Raw genomic sequence first — 16727 nt, 5'->3', positions numbered from 1 at the left:
TCCCTCTTGCAGATGTCCTTGTATCGCAGCTGTGGTCTACCTGTAGGGCGCTTTCCTTGCACGAGTTCTCCATAGAGGAGATCCTTTGGGATCCGGCCATCATCCATTCTCACGACATGACCAAGCCAACGCAGGCGTCTCTGTTTCAGCAGTGAACTATACATGAGGGGTGAACTATACATGAGGGGCTGGAACTATACATGAGGGTATTGTCCATCGATTACAACATACATTAGTTAAAAAAAATGATAATGTCTAAATACGAAATTATTCATTAATACAAAAATTATCATATTTGTTAATCTACTGATTAATAATTTAACTAAACAATCAATATTTTGTATCTAAAATTATCTATCCAATCCTAAAAAGTCTTCAAATTTTTTACTTATACGCTCTTCTTGAAACTAAACTAATATTTAAAATAAAATATTTCCTATCTGATTCTTAGTTTCTGATCTTGCATATAAGAGGAATGTTTCCAGTTTAAATGGTAATACACACTTCAATATATCTTGTAACAGTTTATATATCATTTTCCAATATTTCTTTGCTTTTTTGCATATTAACCACATATAATAAAAAATTCCCTCAATTCTTTACTTATCCAACTTTTGTTTGATGACCCAGGTAGATTTTTATTATTTTCTCTAGAATTACATACCATCTATAAATTATTTTATATAAGTTCTCTTTTAAAGAATAACCCTTTTAGTTATTCTTATACCACTTTAATGTTCACAATGTTTGTGTTCTAAGTTTTCATTTACATCTACTTTGATTTAATATAATTAATGGAATACTCTTCATTTTTAAAAAGAATTCAGTCCATTAATATCTACAAAAGGAAAAAAAATTCTACTTGTTCAGCCATTTTCACTTTCTGTCTTAGTACTTCCTTTGTTCTCCATCTTATTGGTGTTTTCCTTCTTCCTCCTCCTACTGCTCCTTCCACTTCTTCTTTTTCTTCTTAACTCTCTTCAATTTCTTAATCCCTCTCTTTTCTTCTTTCTTTTTCTTCATTCTGTTCTTTTTGGATTTAATCCAAAAATTCTTCCTCTTCTTGAAACAACGTGCTCTCTGAAAGTTCCCTCTTTTTTCCCCTTAAAATTCTTTATTCAGATAATGATGGTTCCTTTCTCCATCTCCTGTCTCATTTCAAAAATTTCCACTTCTTTAGTTTCATCCAACAATTGATCCATTCTTTTTTCTTGTCTGTTATTTGTAATCTGTTCCTGCATGCTTGTCAGGGAGGAGTTTATTTGCTTCATTTATTCAGATAATTTTCTGACCTGTTGTTTCATTTCACTTCTGAAATCCCACAACAAATTCATTAATAAGGACTGGTCTTTACTAACATCCTTTAAATTTTTAAATGCCATTCTTATCAATATCAAATCAAGCCAATATAACTCTGGCTGTAAAAAACAGAGATAAAATGGTCCAACAATTAAAACAAACAACCAACTCTCATTATCTTGTTTCACCTTCTTATAGGGCTAATTTCCAATTTTTATATCCAAAAAGTGTAAGTCAGTATTCCACTTCCAGTCCACAACAATGTGAAATCAGTCAAACAATTAAAGAGGGGAGGGGAGGGGATTGATAATAGCTGCCTTAGTTTCCTTGCATCCGGAGATGTCAGGCTGCAGTGTATTTGTGTAACTCTATGGAATTAGCACAATTGCGCTGAGTCATGGAACGGAACTAACGCGGATAAATAGGCTCCACCTGTATAGCTAAACTGCCAGGCCTTCTCTTTCACTTACCAGCCATAGTTTAAGTGGTGAGTCTAATTCAAATTAGAAGCTGTGCTTGTAATAATAAAATCTGCAGTATTTGTTATTTAAGTAAAACAAACATTCATAGTTAGTTGGGTTTTTTAATTCTTCCCTTCATTTATTAGATATAGGGATGAACGCAGCTCACTCTCCACTCCCAGACGCGGCCTTTGGTCGTGGTCCAGAAGAAACTTGCCAAGCCCTGCTGTCAAAGAATGATTTCACTCCTTTGGTTTCTTCTCTGCCTTCACAGGGAGAGCTCTGAGGGTTCAAGGACCTTAAGCTGAAATTATTGTTCTCTTCTCCTTCCCAAGGGCGATTTCCAGCCACCAAGCCTGACCTCGTTGCCCGGCTGGAACGGGGGGAAGATCCATGGGTGCCCGATGCTCAGGGACTGGATGAAGAGGCCTCTGGCTTTTGTTGGGGTAAGCAATCGAAACCCAAGATAAAAATGCAGCTGTCCCCTTAGTGAAACATTTCTACTTAACTTTTATGCCATTGTTTTAACATAAGAACTTCAGAAGAGCCCCACTGGATCAGGCCATAGGCCCATCTAGTCCAGCTTCCTGTACCTCACAGTGTCACAGGACAGCAAGAGACCTGCATCCTGGTGCCCTCCTCTGCATCTGGCATTCTGAGGTAGCCTAATCAGGAGGTTGCACATACCCATCATGGCTTGTAGCCTGTGATGGAACTTTTCCTCCAGAAATTTGTCCAATCCCCCTTTAACGCCATCTAGGCCAGATACCATCACCACATCATGTAGCAAGGAGTTCCACAGACTAATTATCCACCGGGTAAAGAAATGTTTTTCTTTTGTCTGCCCTCACTCCTCTGACACCCAGTGTTAGTGGATGTTCCCTGGTTCTGATGATGTGTGAGAGGGAAAAGAGCCCCCTTCTATCCACTCTGTCCATCCCCTGCATAATTTTGTACGTCTCAATCATGTCCCCCCTCTGGTGCCTCTTTTCTAGACTGAAGAGCCCCAAAGGCTGCAGCCTTTCCTCATAAGGAAGGTGCCCCAGCCCGGTCATCATTTTGGTTGCTCCCTTCTGCACCTTCTCCATTTCCACTATATTCTTTTTGAGATGCGTCAACCAGAACTGGACAAGATGGAAACTTTCTCCCTGCTGTGCTGTTTCACATTCCCCCCCTTCTGTGGCAATGCATTCAAAACTTTTCCTGGCCTGCCCCAGCTACGTTGGCACTGCCCACTCTAGCACTGGCTGGATTCTTAGCAACGCATCCTGCTGGGGGTGGAGACCAGGCTAAGCTGCCAAATCTGTGATCTTGTTGAGATGGAAGGTGGGTGCCAGACAAGGCAGCCCTTCTCCAGTGAGCCTTGGTGGACATTCTGTCTTCTTTGTCACGACAACTGCCAAAAGTATTAGCATTGACTCACAGAATTCAGGGCCACATGATGTGATGGTGATGCAAAGCAGATAGCTTTAAAAGCAGTGGGAAGGAGCTTTAAAAGCAGGAGGCTGGTCTCTGCAGACCTGTGGTTGTGTCTAGCAGGCCTCTTCTTTTCTATTTTTTTTGCAACTGCATTTTCCTTGTCAGGGCAGCAGGGGAGGATATCCCTTGCATTCCCGGTAGCAGAGTGGCACTGGAGCATAGGGAGACAGCACAAGAAGCAGGCGATCCCAAACAGAGCCAAACAGAGCATTCTTGGGTTTCTCATCATAATGCAGTCCTAAATGCATCAAAAATCTCATCCCTTGCAGTTTCCCGGTTTTTTTTTTAGCCAAGGTAACAGCTGTGTCCCGGCTGCTTTAGAGGTATTCACGTCTAAGGTACTTTCGCAAGTTCTTTATGGCTGTCCAATCTGGCATAAGGCCTTGAATCATTCAACTGAGAGCATACAGGCCTCCTTCCTGCGGAGGATCTTGGGTTTTCCCAGATGTGTTCCATACTCTGCTGTGTGTCTTGAAGTGGGTTTTGTCAGACTCAAAATGTTGGCTTGGTTGAGATCAGTAAAATTTTGGCTTGCAATTCTCTTCAGTGCTGCCCCATATGGGCTAATGTACCAGCTTCTGGTTGATCCAGTGCTGCCTGTGGAGGTTGCGGATATACTCACCAAGCTTAAATCGATAGGACTAGACACAGCAAGCCTGGGTATGATTGGTTTAAGCGAAGCCTACAGGACTATCAAGGAAAGATTGCTCGATATTGAGCATCAAGAGCTATTCTGTGCAGCTAACACCATTTGCTCTCCTCTCCATCTGCACATCCCAGTCAGATTTGGGAAGCCAGCTTCTTTGTTTTATCATCTGCAGTGCCCGCAGGCTCACAGAGCATTCTCCCTTGCGAGATGCAATGCATTTCTATCAGCTCTGCTAGCAGGCAGGTTTAGTGGCATTCCCTACTCAGAAAGAAGATGTACCTGTGACAGGAATTGTGTGGAGACATTACATCATATATTTTTTTATTGCCCACTGCATGACACCTTTCATAAGAACTATCTGGCTCCACTGCTGAACAAAATGCAGGGTTGGGAGGATTCATCTAAATTACAAACTCTTCTTTCTATAGAGGAAACTGACTCTCTTGACAAGGTTGCCGACTTTGTTTCTGGGATTCTGGCAGGACAGAATTCTGGGTCTTCTGCTATATTATGGTGAATGGGGGAAGGGGGTATTGGATGATTATGATAGTTTTATTTTATTTTGTGTGTGTGTGTGTGTGTGTGTGTGTGTGTGTGTGTTCTGGATGTTTGTTGTTCTGTATCTCTGTTATCTATGCCAATAAAGGTCTTATGTATGTGTGTATGACTCACAGAATTCAGGGCCACAAGATGTGATGGTGGTTCAAAGCAGATAGCTTTAAAAGCAGTGGGAACGATCCTTGGGATCAGGTTGTATCCATTACTACTAGTCACAATGGCTGTGTGGAACCTCTAGGTTCAGGATTTCTTTTGAAATCAGAAGCAACAACAGGAGAGGACTGCTGGCCAAGACAATCTGCCTTGGTTCCCCTGAGCCCTCTTGTCTGGCCAACGCTGGAAGCAGGAGGCTGGGCTCTGCAGACCTGTGGTTGTGTCCAGCAGGGCTCTTCTTTTCTATTTTTAAAGTGTTTTTGCAACTGCATTTTCCTTGTCAAGCAGCAGGGGAGGATAGCCCTTGCGTTCCCGGTAGCAGAGTGGCACTGGAGCGTAGGGAGATAGCACAAGAAGCAGGTGATCCCAAACAGAGCCAAAGAAGGAGACACAGGCTTGTTTGTTGCAGGAGCTTGTATTGGTCAAGGAGCAGGCAGAAGAGGAGTCGGTCAAATGACCCAGAAGTCAGGGATACAGCAGGTCACAGTCACGATTAGCAGTCCAAGTCACAGAACAAACCAGCAGCAGGACATGCAGAAACTCCACCACAGCAATCCACATTTGGTGTCTATTCTTGCGCCCATATATACCGGGGCCAGCCAATCAGAGTCGGGCGACCTCATAGTCACAAGACAGTCTTGTGACCCACTCTGATTGGCTGTCCTATGGTGCATTGCACCATTCCTCCATAGCCGAGGTGACTCAGCATTCATCTCTCCCCAAGTCACGTGACTCCCACCTGCAACAGGTGCAGCTGCTTGCTAATCACACACATATACAGTGCTGCTGTTCCTCTTTTTACATTGCATACCAGGCCTGGACATCAAGGCCCTCCTGCCACATCCTGGCTTACAATTCAGGGCCTGGGATGCCAAACAGATAGATGCTGTTTAAAATTTGTATTGTGCTTTGATCTCTATGAGCTGCCTTGGAGGTTCTTATTCAAAGATGGCCTATAAATATTTGTAATGCATAAATCATAAGGCTGCGGTGGGTTCTGGAAGAACTGCCGGAGCCTGGCCCCTTCTCCTGCTGCCCGCCCACCCGCCTTCCCCATGCCCCCAGACTTATTATTATTATTATTATTATTATTATTATTATTATTATTATTATTAATTAATTAATTAATTAATTAATTAATTAATTAATTAATTAATTAATTAATTAGTACCCCGCCTTTTTGCCCAACAGGCAAAACTTATCTTCCTCCATCACTGCAGAGGCTGGATGCAGCCTCTGCACTGGCCTAGCTGACTTCCACAGAGGTGCAAATATGCTTTACAACAGGTTTGCAACCCTCCCAGGCCAATGCAAGGGACTTGCGTTGGCCCAGATGCCGATAGGATTGCACCGTAAGAGTGCTTTCTCCTTCTTTGACTCTCTTCCTCTCTCTAGTTCCTCTCAGGTAAACTCTGGTCAACTCAGAGTGGACCTGTTTAGGCTGGAGCTTTAGAGCCCTGTCCAAATTATGCCTTCGTGCATTGATTGATTGATTGATTGATTGATTGATTGATTGATGGCCCTCACTTAGCTCCTGTGTCCCAATTTACTGGACCTTTAAATTATGTTCTAACTTAGATTGTTCTAATATGGGTTAAGAATAAGGTAAAGTTAGATAAAGTAGAAAAGCTTCCTTTCCTCTTTTTCCTCCTCTGTGTTGTTTACTTTCAAATTGGCTCTGCCTTGAGCTCTTACTCTCCAGTAGATTCTGCTGCTCCTCAGAGTAGGCCTATGTAGACTTGGGATGTAACTCCCTTCAGAATCAGCTCCCTGTCTAAAATCTGCCTTACTGCAAGACATTAATTAAGCAAGCACTTATGTATTACCTTTATTGTGCTAACCCAGCTCCTGTGCCCCAAATTACTGGACCTTAGAAGTTCTCCCTCAGGTGAGATGAAGTGCTAACTTTAGCTAAAGCTAAATTTGAAAATTGATTTAAGGTTAGAAAATAGAGAGTACACTTCCCTTTTCTTACTCCTGCTCTTCAGTAAGAGCTGAGGTACACACACCTATCCATGAGTAAATGTGCATCACTGAATTTCACTTTCCATAGGGCTCTAAACGTTTTGCTTGTCAGGTGGGGGGGGAACTTCCTTCTCAAGAGCGTGTTCGGGGCTGTGTTCATAGAACTGTGACCATTTTGGTAGTATTGCTTCCAGCTCAGCCTGCTCTTCAATGTTAACCAAAGTAGCTTTGCATACTCATGAGTAAACATGTACATGCTGCTCCGTTTCCGTAGGACTCAGTACATTTTTCTTGTCAGCTATCAACTTGTCAGTTTCATAACTTAGCAAAAATCATATTGTGACCCATAGCTTGGGAACCACTGCACTAGAGTAATAAAGGAGCAATCCTAACCCCTTATGTCAGTGCTTTCCAGCACTGACATAAGGGCAATGCAGCTGTGAGGTAAGGGAACAAACATTCCCTTACTTGAGGAGGCCTCTGTGAGTGCCACCCAACTACAGAATGCAGCACATGTCCCATTGGCACCGCTATGCCAATGCTGGAAAGCACTGACATAAGGAGTTAGGATTGTGCACTAAATCTTATCAGTGAATCAGTAAACAAAAATACTGATCTAACCAAGGACTGGGCAGAGGCTGGCAAGATTCTGCTTTGCTTGCCACCAAAACCCTGAATTCCACAAGCAGAACCAATTGCAATATAGTGGCTGGATATATACACAGAATGCCTCTGAGGACAAGGACTTAGACATGCCATTTCTCTATTCTCAGGCTGAAAATATTTTCCTTTGTTCCAGGAAGCAGCAGACAAGATAATGAGGATCAGGGGCAGCCACACTGGGTGTCATCAAAAACTATCATGCATGATGTCCAAGAAGTGACTTTCAGAGACCAAGACAGAACAGAGAAGAAGGAGCAAAGACAGACAGAGAAATGGAGAAATCAATGGGAAGCTTCTCAGGGTGGAAATGTCATCCTGGTAGAACCAGAAAAAGAAAGTGAAGAGAGTGAAGAAAAAGGCTGTCAAGGTGCAAAAACATTCAGGAGTAAATCAAAATTGAGAAGGCATCAAAGCAACTACACAGGGGTGAAGAACTATAAATGCTTGGAGTGTGGAAAGAGTTTCAGTCAGAGCTCAACCCTGACTCTACATCAAATAACTCAAACAGGAGAGAAACCCTATAAATGCTTGGAGTGTGGAAAGAACTTCAGCCAGAGCTCAACCCTGACTCTGCATCAAAGAACCCAAACAGGAGAGAAACCCTATAAATGCTTGGAGTGTGGAAAGAGCTTCAGTCAGAGCTCAGATCTGACTGTGCATCAAAGAACCCACACAGGAGAGAAACCCTATAAATGTTTGGAGTGTGGAAAGAACTTCAGTCAGAGCTCAAGCCTGACTGTGCATCAAAGAACCCACACAGGAGAGAAACCCTATAAATGCTTGGAGTGTGGAAAGAGCTTCAGTGTGAGCTCACACCTGGCTGTGCATGGAAGAAACCACACAGGGGAGAAACCCTATAAATGCTTAGAGTGTGGAAAGTGCTTTCGTTGGAACAAAAGCCTGACTTCGCATCAAAGAACCCACACAGGAGAGAAACCCTATAAATGCTTGGAGTGTGGAAAGAGCTTCAGTCAGAGATCACACCTGGCTGTGCATCAAAGAAGCCACACAGGAGAGAAACTCTATAAATGTTTGGTGTGTGGAAAGAGCTTCAGGTGCAACCAAAGCCTGACTGTGCATCAAAGAATCCACACAGGGGAGAAACCCTATAAATGCTTGGTGTGTGGAAAGACCTTCAGTCAGAAAACAAACCTGACTTATCATCAAAGAACCCACACAGGGGAAAAGCCATATCAATGCTTGGAGTGTGGAAAGCGCTTCAGTTGGAACAAAAACCTGACTTTGCATCAAAGAACCCACACAGGAGAGAAACCCTATAAATGCTTGGTATGTGGAAAGAGATTCAGTTGGAACAAAAGCCTGACTGAGCATGAAAGAATCCACACAGGGGAGAAACCCTATAAATGCTTGGAGTGTGGAAAGAGCTTCTGTTGGAACAAAAGCTTGACTATGCATCAAAGAAGCCACACAGGGGAGAAACCCTATAAATGCTTGGTGTGTGGAAAGAGCTTCAGTCGAAACATAAGCCTGACTGAGCATCAAAGAATGCACACAGGGGAGAAACCCTATAAATGCTTGGAGTGTGGAAAGAGCTTCTGTTGGAACAAAAGCCTGACTTTGCATCAGCGAACACACACAGGGGAGAAACCCTATAAATGCTTGGTGTGTGGAAAGAGCTTCAGTCGGAACATAAGCGTGACTGAGCATCAAAGAACCCACACAGGGGAGAAACCCTGTAAATGCTTGGTGTGCGGAAAGAGCTTCAGTCGCAACCAAAACCTGACTTTGCATCAAAGAATCCACACAGGGGAGTAACCCTATAAATGCTTGGAGTGTGGAAAGAGCTTCTGTTGAACAAAAGCCTGACTGTGCATCAAAAAATCCACACAGGGGAGAAACCCTGTAAATGCTTGGAGTGTGGAAAGAGCTTCAGTCGGTACCAAAACCTGACTGTGCATCAAAGAATCCACACAGAGGAGTAACCATATAAATGCTTCGTGTGTGGAATGAGCTTCAGTCAGAACCCAGCCCTGACTGTGCATCAAATAACCCACACAGATAGGAACCCTAGAAATGCACCAACGGGGGAAAGCACTTCAGCTGGAGAACCTGAAATTGAATCAAAGAACCCACACAGGGGAGAATCCATAGAAATTAGGTGAGAGCTTTCACCATAGAGCACTGGTTCCCAAACTTTACCACCTAAAAAGTTTCGCTTTGCCAGCCTTTGAAGCCTCTGTGGCTGTCATGGTGATTGGGCATCGGTGCTGTCCCCAGTAGTAGTTTTTTTTAACCCTTAATGCACATAGCCTAATCTGCCCTGTCAGATTCATGAACCACCAGAAATTGGGTCATGAACCACTGGTGGGCCACAAGCTCACAGTCTGAGAACCACTGCAGTAACCTATAAGACACAGCAAGTTAGTAAAGTAGGATAGGAACCACATCAGTGCTTTGAGTGAGGAAAGAACCTCCATTCACTCAAGTAGTTCTGGGTACTGAAATCATGAAACTTGGTTGTCGCTGTATTCAGTCAAAGATGTACACAGGGGGCCTCGGTATCTGCAGTGGATACTTTTTTTGCCCCTATGGAGAGACGTAAGAACAGCCCCACTGGATCAGGCCATAGGCCCATCTAGTCCAGCTTCCTGTATCTCACAGCGGCCCACCAAATGCCCCAGGGAGCACACCAGATAACAAGAGACCTCATCCTGGTGCCCTCCCTTGCATCTGGCATTCTGACATAGCCCATTTCTAAAATCAGGAGGTTGCGCATACACATCATGGCTTGTACCCCGTAATGGATTTTTCCTCCAGAAACTTGTCCAATCCCCTTTTAAAGGCATCCAGGCCGGATGCCATCACCACATCCTGCAGCAAGGAGTTCCACAGACCGACCACATGCTGAGACACTCTTATGCAGCCCCTCCCAAGAGCCTGGCTGATTCCTTTGGAATGTCCGATTGCTCTTGGCCTCTTTCTCCTACTAGAGCCCCGGTCGATGGCCAGGAGGGAGCAGGCCTAGATGAAGGGGAAGTCCACCATGTCGGGGAGTAGCTGAACTGTTACTACAACAATCTCTTTTGACTGCTAAGACTGTCAAGCAAATTTTTGCTTTATTAGTGCACATTATTGCTCTATTCAAGGTGCTTTACTCTGATTTAACTGACTCTCACCAAGTGCACCTCAAGCCAAGTTCTGTTTCTAAACCCTCTGAGCCTATGGACACTTCCACCTCCAATTACGCGGAACCTCCTCTTACTTCTGCCAGAAGGACTGGTTGCAAGTTGATTTATGACTCTAAAAGCGCTGCTATTACAGTATTTCCCTATAAGGGCAGAACTTTTGACTGGTCCAAGAAATGGCTGGCCAAGAAACATCTGGCCTGTCTTTTAAGGAAGGATTTATCTGAAATTAATCTACTCAGTGGAGAGACTGCCTTCGTCTCAGCGACAGGATCGTTTTCTACTACACTTTCAATCATGCTATATTCCAAGTTTGATGTTTTTTCATTCTCGGGACCTTCGAGATGCTGGAATCTACCCTCATAGACATTTTAACAACTTGGTTACAATGAGGCTTGTTCCGGTAGCTGCCATGGACAACTTTAAGCTCTTCAAAGAATCTCCGCAAGCTCGAAATACCCCTTCTGTCTGGAATCACAATACTTCTCCATCCCTTTTGGATCTCCCAATATCATCTGCCCTGCCTCCTCTTTCGTTGGCCCCAAACTTGGGTTCTAGTGACTCTACTGGCCCTTTGGTGGAACGTCCAGAACCTTCACTTTGCCCCTCTCCTAGTCTGCCGCCTTCTTCCGTGATTCCAAACCTTGTCTCCAAGGGTTTAAGTAACTCCCCTTCACTTACACCTCCTTGTGACAATCCCGTTTCTGTTGGTGGAAGTTTAGATATTTCTCATTCACCTTCTGATCCTCCCGGTGTTCCCTTATCACCTATTTGTGTTGTGGACAGAAGCTCCCAGGGAGGCGCTTTCACCCTTATTGATACGCAGGACCAAATAGTTCCCCCCCCTTATTTATGATTTTATCAATACGGCGAAGAGTAGATCAGATGTTTTATTGGAGAATTCCCCCATTTCCCCAAGGATCCATGTATTTGATATTTCTCCCAAATCGTCTGGCAAGAACTTTGCGGCTGTGAATCCTTACGTGAATGGCTGTGTTCTCTCTGTGTCTTCCCAATGTACTGTTACTAATGACTCTCCCCATTGACTGCCTGCATCCTCCCCTCCCTCCCAGATTTCGACGCCTCCTTTGAAGCTGATCTCTTGGAATATCGCGGGTTGAGTAGGAAGAGGGCTGATCTTGATTTTATTAAGTTTTTGTCTGGTTTTGATATTATTTTCTTACAGGAGACCTGGTCCCAGGAAGTCCCAACGATTCCTGGATTTACTTCTCACCACCTAGCCGCCTTTAAATCCAAATCGAAGGGACGTCCTCGGGTTGGCTTGTGTGGTTTGGTTAGATCTCACTCCTGGTTTGATATTACCCCGTTTCCTTCCCATTCCCTTTTTCCCCCAAGCTTTTTTGTTTAAATGTAATGATTTACAGATTATTATGTTGAATGTGTATATCCCTCCCTCCCTCCATTTCAACTCCTTTGGACTATTGGGTAGCAGTGAGGAGAACAGTTGAGAAACTTTTGGCGTCTTATCCCTCTGCTTCCCTTTTAGTTTCAGGTGATCTTAATTCAAGGCTTGGCCCAAGTAACTTTTCTCTGGCCAAGTATATGAAATGGGACCTGGAGGATTCGATCCCCCCCTGGTTTCAGGGGGTTAGGAAATCCCAAGATCATAGTTTTAACACCTATGCTCCCTACATGGTTGACTTGTGTATTAGCCTCAATCTTTACATTCTTAATGGTTCCTCCGGCAATGATGCTCGGGGAGAATTTACTCACCTCTCCCCTCACGGGGCGAGTGTGTTAGATTATATCTTAGTCTCTTCTGAGCTTCTCCCTGTGGCTTTAGATTTCCAAATTGGGCTTCAGACAGATAGTGATCATCTACCTGTACTACTGTCATTAAAGTGCCCTTCCTCCATGCGGGCGCATAGTGATTCTCTCTTTCAGCCGTTTTTTCGCTTAAAGTGGTCGCCTAAGATCGCGGTGGCTCTAGATCATTGGTATAGAGAACCTGGGATAGAAATTCTTAGGCACACAATTGAATCTGCTAACTCCCCTCATACTGCTATTCAGACTTACTGTGTAATTTCCCATATGTTAGTCGAGACGCTTGCCTCGACGCAGACTTCTACGGGCAATCATGGCTCGCCCTCTCGGTTCGATTCTGATTGCTGGTATGCTAAGCATTGGGTTCGGCAGCTTTTTGGTTTGATTCACTCTAATCCCTCTCCTGCTTTTTTGGAGTTATATTTTTCCTCTAAGAAGTACTGTCAAAGTCTCCTAGAGTCAAAGGAGCTTAATTTTGTCTTTAAAAAATGGTTCCTGCTGCTGAAAGCTATTTTTTGCAAGAGCAGCAGGTCCTTTTGGCATCTGGTGTCTCGATCCAATTTATCCCCTTTTTCTGTTGCACAGTGTTCTATTTCTGCTTCTGATTGGGTAGCCCATTTTTCTAATATTTTCACTTCACCCAGTTCGATGCCAACTTTAGTACACACACCCCATGATTTTCCTTCATGGCCTCCAGTCACTACGGAGGAGGTGATTGAGCTAATAAACTCCCTGAAGATTGGGAAAGCCCCTGGCCCGGATGGTATACTCTGTGAATTTTTATCTCATGATCCTAGTTGGTGGTCTGATTCCCTAGCGAATCTTTTCACCCTGGTTGATCAATCAGGGTCCTTTCCTGAGTCCTGGCTTTCCTCGACTCTTGTTCCCATCTTTAAAAAAGGTGACCCCTCCTCCCCAGGCAGTTATAGGCCGATTAGTCTCCTCTCTTCCGTGGGGAAACTTTATGCCAAACATCTATTGAACAGATAATTGCCTGGGCTCAGCTGAAGGCCTTGCCGGGGAGGGAACAAATAGGGTTCTGTCTGGGCTCTTCTACTCTTGACCATGCTCTCCTACTATCCTTTCTCGCAGAGAAATACTTAGTTCACCATAGGGGTAAATTATTTGTGGCCTTTTTCGACCTGCGTGGAGCCTTTGACTCCATTAATAGGGATTTTCTATAGAGTAAACTAGCTTCATGGGGGATTGACCCCTGACTGTTATTTCTAATCCGAAGATTACATTCTTCCAACTTTGTCGGGTCCGTGTGAGTAAATCTGGATCCCTCTCGGATAGGATCTCAGTTACTAAAGGGGTACGTCAGGGTTGTATTTTAGCCCCTTTCTTATTTAATTTATTTTTGGCTGATTTGCTTTCCTGGCTATCCCAGGGTGATCGTTTTGCACCTGTCCTTAATGGTGCCCTGTCGTATACTTGTTGCACACTCCCAGGGTTTTGGGTGCTCAGAGTTCTTGATTCCTGAACTCTAGAGCCTCAAGAACCCCTGTTCGGTAGAACTGCCACCAACCTGTATGTGCCAGTGTCTCAGTCCAGGGACACTGAGACCCTCTAGGCTTAACCATATCCCTTGTAGGCACTGAGCACTTTCTTAACTTAAAGTCTCAGTCCTTAAGTTACTAGTCCACAATGAGGATTTGGTAGCTTGCTGAATGGCTAGGCAGGATTCTGAAACTTTGTCCCCAACAGACAATGAACCAACATGGTAAAAGGATTTTTACTTTATTAAGTACATAGGGTTACAAAAAGTTACAAAAGGCAGCAAATGCTAGAGGCATAAAAACTTCTAGGAAATATGTCAGCATAAAATAAAGCTAACTGGCTATCTCTACTATTTCCTAACTCTCACCTGGGTCAGCTTCTTTTGTAGATCCTCAGTTACTTATGAAGCCACATGGTCCTGGTGGGGCAGGATGTGCACCCACCACCTTTTCCACCAAGAGACAAAGACCAAAGAGCAAAGGGCACCCCTTTGGGCTTTGTTCTTATACTTCTCATGCTACAGGATGAGGTGATTCTGTACTTATTTGAACTAACCAATCAGAACCCTTAGGGACAGAATCTTCTCAAAGTGGGGCTGGATGCTAGCCCTCTTAGTTCTCCCTCTCCCCACTGGGGATTCATGGCACCTCTCGGTCTGCTGAGGTGCTACATCATCACCTTCCATGGGTTGTAAATTCCTTGCAGTTGGGACTGCAAGCCCCTTCTGTGTTACTGGGTTACTTTGGTTCAGGGTTTGACTAGGCCTAAACTGCACATATTCATGACATGTTCCCCTCCCTATTTTATTTTATGCTGACGATGCTGTTTTGTTATCTGTGTCTAGATCAGGGTTGTGTCATTTATTGACGAGGTTCCAAGCTTATTGCCTCTCAAATGATCTGGTAATCAATACGGAGAAGACCAAAATTTTGGTCTTCTCCAAGTCTTGGGCACCGGTCTCATGGAAATTTGGCAATGATTCCTATCAACAAGTACCTTGGGATTACTTTTCATCATTGCCTCAATTGGCCCCTTCATAGGAAATTGGCCATTTCCGCAACAACATTGCATCTTAATGCTATAGCTCATTTCCTCTTCAATTGTGGAAACCAATATATCCCTGCAGCCCTCCAGATATTCCAAGCTAAAACGCTGAGTCAACTACTGTATGGAGCTCCCATTTGGATCGAGGCCGTGAACAAAGAACTGGACCAGGTAGCGTCTACCTTTTTTAGACGTATATTGGGTGTGCCAAATCTAATTAGGCTATCGACCATGGCCTTGGAACTTGGGATTCATCTCCCTTCCACGAAGGCATGGTCTCTAGCCTTTAAGTATTGGCTGCGCCTCCATTTAAATTCTCAGCCTGATTCTCTTCTATATGAGCTTCTTAATGACTCTTATACCTCTACCTGGTTTAGACTTTTTGAAATTAAACTCCAATAGTTGGATATCACGTTAGAATCTCTCGCTGATACCGATATTAATCAGGCTCACTCTATCATTAAGTCCAGACTTTTTGAGGTTGAATCCCAATTTTTGTTTTCCAACATTAATCCCACCTGTTCTCCCATTATTTTGGCCTTCTCCTATCGTTTGGCCATACTTCTAATTACTTTTCGGAACTAATCAATCCAAGTAACAGGTGAGCTTTTATGCTCGCCAGATTCAATATTTTCCCTTCTGCAGTTCTTGAGAGGAGATTTCACAATGTGCTGTTTGATAGCAGGTGTTGTAAATTTTGTTCCTTGGAACCTGATACGATGGTCCATATTTTGTGTTACTGCCCTGGTCTTCGAACATTGCGCAGTACTTTTTAAGACCCAATTTTGTCTGCCCTTTCCCGGTTCACCCGATGATCTCTTGCGCTTTCTCCTGGAAGATACGTCTACGGCAATCACTGATCTAGTCGCTGATTATTTGCTAGTTGTTACAAGGAAGCTATCTTCATGTGTCCCATTAACTTTATGCTGCGGATAGATCCCTGATGTGTAGTTTGTGTTTTTGTGCTGTTATGTACTGTTTTAATGCCAATAAAAGTTCTTGAAATTGAAATTGATTGAAATTGGATCATGACCCACTGGTGGGCCACAAGCTCACAGTTTGAGAACCACTGCAGTAACCTTTAAGACATGGCAAGTTAGCAAAGTAAAATAGCAAACCACATCAGTGGTTTGAGTTAGGAAAGCACGTCCATTCACTCAAGTGGTTTTGTAGTAGTAGTCACTCAAGTAATTTTGTGACCTCCACAAAACTGTCCAATTGCCTTTTAAAGTCATCTAGGCCGGGTGCCATCACAACATCTTGTAACGGCTGGTCCGAGGTCTGGCTGCCATCATCTTCTGACTGCTGTCTGCTATCTGACTGAGCTGTTCCCAGGAGAAGTTGGACTCGGAACATGGTGAGAAGCCACACAGCTGTCTGAACCAGGGGTGTCAAGCATAAGGCCTGCGGGCAGGATGTGGCCCATGGAACATCTTTCCCTGCCCTCAGTGTCTCCCAACACCACTGTTAGCTGCTGAGCTGACCCTGACCCTAAGATTCTTACTGTAAAAAGTGGGTCCCGATGCTAAATGTGTGAGAACCACCAATCTATAGACTTGTGAAGATATGCCGAGCTTTTTGTGGGATATATGTGGGTCACAACGTTGACCTTATATCTAAAGTTACCCTGCACATGCCCGATCTCGTCTGATCTCGGAAACTAAGCAGGGTCAGGCCTGGTTAGTACTTGGATGGGAGACCGCCTGGGAATACTGGGTGCTGTAGGCTTATTAGGAAGGCCCATAGCCAGGGAGACAGACCAGGGACAGACTGCACTTGCTCCCGGTGTGGAAGGGATTGTCACTCCCGGATTGGCCTTTTCAGCCACACTAGACGCTGTGCCAGAACCACCTTTCAGAGCGCGATACCATAGTCTTTCGAGACTGAAGGTTGCCAATACATACAGGCTTATTCCATAGTCTTTTGAGACTGAAGGTTGCCAACCATATCTAAAGTTCGGTGTGGATTACAATCCAAATTTTCTCTTTGCAACAGAATGATGTGGCAGTGGATTATAATGGCAAT

At 44.0% G+C, this 16727-nt stretch overlaps 2 protein-coding genes and 1 pseudogene across 3 annotated transcripts in view; all 3 read left to right on the top strand.

The window, feature by feature from the left end:
- The window catches only part of LOC136640361 (zinc finger protein 585A-like), a 474925-nt gene that overhangs the window by 341433 nt on the left and 116765 nt on the right, over positions 1-16727 (top strand). The gene's annotated exons all lie outside the window — the stretch shown is intronic.
- Positions 1-16727, top strand: part of LOC136640334 (zinc finger protein 208-like) — a 36943-nt gene that overhangs the window by 4770 nt on the left and 15446 nt on the right. Inside the window, exons 4-5 of one of the 2 annotated variants that reach the window (XM_066615383.1) lie at positions 2096-2206; positions 7364-8869. In XM_066615383.1, coding sequence (XP_066471480.1) covers positions 2096-2206; positions 7364-8869 — 1617 coding nt within the window. The remainder of the gene's footprint in view (positions 1-2095; positions 2207-7363; positions 8870-16727) is intronic. The other variant, XM_066615382.1, reaches the window with a different exon arrangement.
- Positions 16311-16430, top strand: LOC136643149 (5S ribosomal RNA; annotated as a pseudogene).

Source organism: Tiliqua scincoides, chromosome 2 (assembly GCF_035046505.1).
Source record: "Tiliqua scincoides isolate rTilSci1 chromosome 2, rTilSci1.hap2, whole genome shotgun sequence".
Classification (NCBI taxonomy): domain Eukaryota; kingdom Metazoa; phylum Chordata; class Lepidosauria; order Squamata; family Scincidae; genus Tiliqua; species Tiliqua scincoides.
The sequence above is the reverse complement of the archived record's forward strand: the minus strand, read 5'-3'. Positions and strand labels throughout refer to the sequence as shown.